Raw genomic sequence first — 5,546 nt, 5'->3', positions numbered from 1 at the left:
TTCCCCCTGCAGTATAGTGAGCTTTTTCATTCCAAATGTCTATGAGTAAAAGAAAAAAAACGCACCGATGCTCTCTATGAACATAAGTCGTTTGAGTGGCAGTCTGTGGCGATAGAAGTCAGTATTTAGTATTGTTAGAGTATAAAGCAACATCAGCTCCATCACACAAACAGAAGGCTGTAGTCACTGGCATGCAGTGCGAGGCAAATAGATCTTTATCTGCTTTTATAAAAAACAATTCTGGGATTTTATTTTTCTTCTCAGATGTTTATTTCTTAAAGCCTTCCTTCACATTGTGCTTTGGAGTTAGAAAAAATACCCTGATGCATCATTTCTTTTCTGGACAAGTCTCATGCATGGCTTCTGAAGTGATGATGGTGAGCCTTTATTTTACTTGCACCATCAACGCTCCCTGCATCAAGGCCCCCCTGTGTGCTACTACAGTATTATTTTAAAATGAATCAAACCCTGAATGGGAAGTTTCCTATCTAATTATTCACTTGCAGCATAATTTCCCCTTGACATGACATTGGCTGTGGAGCTTTAAACTACTGTTTACCTTTCTGGGCTGGATTAGACTTGTTTCTCTGATGAACAAGTGGAATACTCTCCAATCAGGCTAAACAAGGTCCTTGAATTAGATGCAGACAAGTTAGAATAGAGAGCCAGGATGGATCTATGGTGTGCACAGCAGAATCATTGGTATTATAATAGACTTGGTGAAGTATTCTGTGTCCCTAATAGTGAATATATGGTAAGTTTTGGTGCATTTTTAACCCATAAAGCATGTTACAGACATATATGTAGAATTTTTTTTATATATTCAGTAAAAGCTATTTTTAAACATTGGTACAAACAAAAAATGTGTGCCTTGCCATTTTTAGATACTGTATACAGCCTGTTTTGTGCTTCCACTCCACTGTGGTCTGGGATCTCAGACTGCTGTACATGGTTTTGGCAGATAGTGTCAGTTGATTCGATAGGAACCAAAAATTACAGACTCAGAACTCTCTTTTTATCTACTTTAATTCAAAAATTAGGCTGTAGCACCGGAAGGAGAAACAGGAGACAAATGGAAAGATTAAGTCACAGGATTCTGTCTCATGGCTACAGCAATCTTTATCAAGGAATGCTCTTGTTCTTTTCTTAATCAGTATATAGTTAGTCTTTAACCCTGCCTTCAACAGAAGTACCAAAGTGAATTAAAATACCCCCAATTTTGGCCCTGGAATCGCAACCAAAATGTAGCGTGCGTATTATTCAACCCACTGGTGACTCACCCCCAATTTTAAAATCAATCACAATACAAGTTGTCCTGCCGTCAATTGAAATATTCAAATTAAATTTCATTGAGATTTATCCACTGTACTGTGTGCCACCATTGTATTGTCAAATATGCTATTTAGGGCAGTAGATGATCTACCCTGTAGACATGTAAAAAAGATATTCACAGAACTGTTGGACCCAATGAAATAGGAAATAAAATAATTTCTAAGAATAAAAAGACAAAAAATTCTTTGTTCACAGGGAGGACCTGGCATGGACCGCTGTGTCTAAATGAAGTGGTTCAGCCATGCAATGTTCCTGGAAGGCAGTGATTCTGCTGGCCTTGGCCTCCATCGCCATCCAGTACACGGCCATCCGGACACTTACCTCCAAGCCTTTCCAGCTGTGCCCACTGCCCAGCCCCCAGAACTGTGGTCTGGGGGGCCAGGAGACAGAACCTCCCTTTGAGCGTGGAGCAGCAGGCGGTGGAGGCTGCGATGACTACCCTTACTTTTCCATCAATGCCACACGTAAAACGCACATACTAGTCCTGGCCACCACTCGTAGCGGCTCCTCCTTTGTTGGCCAGCTGCTCAACCAACACCAGGAGGTATTTTACCTGTTTGAGCCTCTTTATCATGTTCAGACTACACTGATTCCACGTCTGTCACACAGCCGCAATGCTGCAGACCGGCGTGTGATGCTGGGCGCCAGTCGAGATCTCCTTCGTAGCCTGTACGGTTGCGACCTCTATTTCCTGGAGAGCTACATTAAGCCGACGCCCACGAACCACACCACAGATAAACTTTTCCGTCGTGGTGCCAGCCGAGCATTGTGCCAGCAACCTGTATGTGATGCCTTCGGTCCTGCTGATGTTAATGTGGAGGAAGGGGACTGTGTCAAGAAATGTGCGACTCTAAACATGACCTTAGCAACAGAGGCGTGCCGTGAGAAGCGACACGTGGCAATCAAAATTGTCCGGGTGCCAGAGATTGGAGATCTACGCGCTTTGGTGGAAGACCCACGGCTGAATATCAAAGTCATTCAACTTGTCAGAGACCCGCGTGGTATCCTGTCATCACGGATTGAGACATTCAGGGATACGTATCGTCTGTGGCGCATTTGGAGGGCCACGGGCCGAAGACCCTATAATCTAGACTTGAGTCAGCTCACAGTTGTCTGTGAAGACTTCCTCAGTTCTGTTTCAACTGGTCTCAGCCATCCCTATTGGCTAAAGGGGAAGTACATGTTGGTTCGCTATGAGGATTTGGCTAGAAATCCGCTTCTCAAGACAAAGGAGATCTACGACTACCTGGGGCTGCCTATGGATAAAAATGTGGAAGACTGGATACATGCAAACACTCGGGGCAGCAATGAGCCCTCAGCTAAACACAAGTTTGGTACTGTGAGGGACTCAGCAGCTAATGCAGAGAGTTGGCGTTTGAAACTGTCTTATGACATGGTAGAATACACACAGACTGTGTGTCAGAAAGTACTTCACCAGCTGGGATACAAGGCTGTGAAATCAGTAGAGGAACTGAAAAATATGTCTCTCTCACTGGTACAGGACAAAACTTTTGTACCTTTTTTGTAACAAAGATAGTTCTCTAATGACTATTTTTGATATATTTATAATTGTTGCCTTATAATTTCCTTAGTTTTTTGGTTTTGTTTCTGTACTTTTGTTTCTTCAAATTTGCACTAAACTTTAAATATTTTGAATGCACCGAGGGAGCTATGGATGATTCCCCAATGTTGCAGAACAGCACACTTTAAACACAAAGTAATCAAACAAGCTAGTTTACAAATGTCTCATTATTCCGTTTGTCCATAAATAGAACCAAGACAAGGCTCTGTCTTTTTTTAATTTACTGTAAGCAAGCTGTTTTTTCAACAAAAGTCAAATGTTGCCCTTCAAAAACATTGAATGGGAGTTGTGTAAAACAGATGTTTTTTTTTAGACCTGTGATGGCAAATTTGGACTGTACAAGCCCTACTGTGCAATAAATAGTGAATGTCGCAGTCAACCTTTACCACTATGGCATTTCTATCCATGTGGGAAGAGAAGAGATACTTCTGACAGATGCCATGTTTGCAAAGGATAATTGCAGACAATTAATAGGCTCTCAAGTTAAAGGGACAGAATCCCACCGGAGGTCACGAGTGTTTCAGCAGAGGATTTACAACCATCTGTGACAGACAAACACACTAATGAGAGGTAATGCTGAAATCTTCATCACTGTAGCTATTTAGAGAATAAACCACATTTCCAAGATTGTTACACCATTAACAGCATGGATGTGGACATTATATAGGTTCTAACCCAAGTACACACTGAATTCTGATTCTGATGTATTTGTCAGTTTTATTTATTACTGTATTTATTTTTTCATTTGTGAAGTTCTTTAATTCTAAATGCTTCAAAGTGTGACATTTACACTGCCTTTTCTGTCTTCAATTAAAACTGTTTATGCCATTGTCATCCACTGATAGTGAGACATTACAGCACTATGAAAACAGAAGACAGCCAAGAACAAAAATAACATATGCATTCTCTCAAATAACACAGCACTTTGACAGTTCATGCTCAATCTATCATTATTTTCTACATAAAGGATTCGTAACTGAGGAAGATATGTCTTTGTAGAACAGGTTGCACTGCAGATTCCAATTTTTCCAAGATGTGTGGATAGTTTAAAACTGTACAACACTACCACATTGAAAAAGCATATCTACATTAGATAACATATAAAAAGATTATTACAGTAATGGCTGTCCATAATCTGGGACAAATCCTCTGAACATCACAGCAGCAGTTGGCATGCTGTTTCAACCTGGATATGTTAAAGGCCAGAAGATCAAGGCTGAGATACAGTACAACACAGTCATGTAAAGTGATGTGTCTTTTTTTTTGTCCTACTCCTTAAAATAATGTTAAACACACTGGACAGTTGCCAAAGCACTCGACACAATGTTATTTATTTTTTATTTATTTCTGAACAAGAGCAGGCCTATGTTTTTCCAATCCAATTCACATAACATTCCTAAACTCAAGCACAAAATATAATTGAAATAATTGCCCAAATTATTTGCTGTACAATTAATCGTATTATAAGCTGTTATTGATGGACTCTTTGACCATTATTGCTGCAAAAATAAATATGTATTTTTACCCCCAACTGGCACAAAAAGCAATGTTCTGGTAAGCATTCCCTCAGTGGGTTTATATTTGACGGCATGTTTACCAGATTTTGCAGTGGTTAGTTTGGCTAACTGTCTTCCCATTTAGTGTGCAGAATACAGTGATCGTTTCATGCTGTGCACTGTATGCAGCAGCTTAAACCAAATGTCGGTTTGCATTATGTAGCACAGAAACTGTCAAGGATGTGTGCATAAAACACTGCTGCACCTATGAAATGTAGAGTAAACAGCTTTCAGAGTGATATCAGTAAACATTGCACAGCGTATTGCATTTAAGACTTAGACAGGGCAGATTCTCAATTATAACTATAGGGACAGAATGAATTGTTGCCAATTAATTGACAGTAAATGTCAGTTCCCAGGAATAAGCTAATGTATAATTAGATACAAAAATGATTCTAGTTTTAAGAATTGCCGTCATATTAGGAGACTTTAGTTGTGTTAAATTCCTTTTAGTGACACTGTAGGATGTTATAGATCTGCAGGTATACCCTGAGTAGATCAAAGTAATCTGTCCTTAACACTGATAAACATTTTTTTCTTTATCTTTTTTCTTTCAGTTTAGTTTCTAATATTCTTTACTTTTAATTTTGATTTCCACAATCACTGCAGATAACTGTACAGTCAGATAACGTGGCGCAAAGACGTCCATTGAATTCCATGCAATGACCACTTGTTTACCCATAAGATATAAGGCCTGTGAATGGAGCATCACACACCCGGGCTCATCAGTATTGGTGACCGGATGTCCATTGTGATGCAGAGCACAAACCTTTGATCCTCCTCTGTGCCGAGGCTTGGAGGCAAAACTCCTTCTCTCTCCCTCTCTCTCTCACTGCTTGTGCTTTCTCCATCATCCACCTCTTTCTTTCTTACAGAGATCTCAGGGGATTGTTCTTTTGCTTCAGTGCTCACTCTCTGTTTTTCACTTTACCTCTGAATCTTCTAGATGTGCTTGGCATACTTTCAATTTTAAAACTGGAAAACGCTGCAAAGCTGCGCTTGAGTACATGCATATGATTTCTTTTAGCAATTAAAGGACTAGTTGGACTAGTGTTTTGGGAAATAATCTTGTTTGC

At 40.0% G+C, this 5,546-nt stretch overlaps 1 protein-coding gene across 1 annotated transcript; it reads left to right on the top strand.

Moving 5' to 3' along the window:
- The first annotated feature begins 1,539 nt into the window (after positions 1-1,539).
- Positions 1,540-2,898, top strand: chst1 (carbohydrate (keratan sulfate Gal-6) sulfotransferase 1). The gene has a single exon (XM_035652289.1). It carries the CDS (start codon positions 1,574-1,576, stop codon positions 2,858-2,860), a length of 1,287 nt encoding a protein of 428 aa, XP_035508182.1. The 5' UTR covers positions 1,540-1,573; the 3' UTR covers positions 2,861-2,898.
- The last annotated feature ends 2,648 nt before the right edge of the window (positions 2,899-5,546 follow it).

The sequence above is a fragment of the Morone saxatilis genome, unplaced genomic scaffold (genome assembly GCF_004916995.1).
Source record: "Morone saxatilis isolate NCDOM2014 unplaced genomic scaffold, NCSU_SB_2.0 Contig11, whole genome shotgun sequence".
Lineage (NCBI taxonomy): Eukaryota > Metazoa > Chordata > Actinopteri > Moronidae > Morone > Morone saxatilis.
This window is presented reverse-complemented; position numbering and strand designations above follow the sequence as displayed.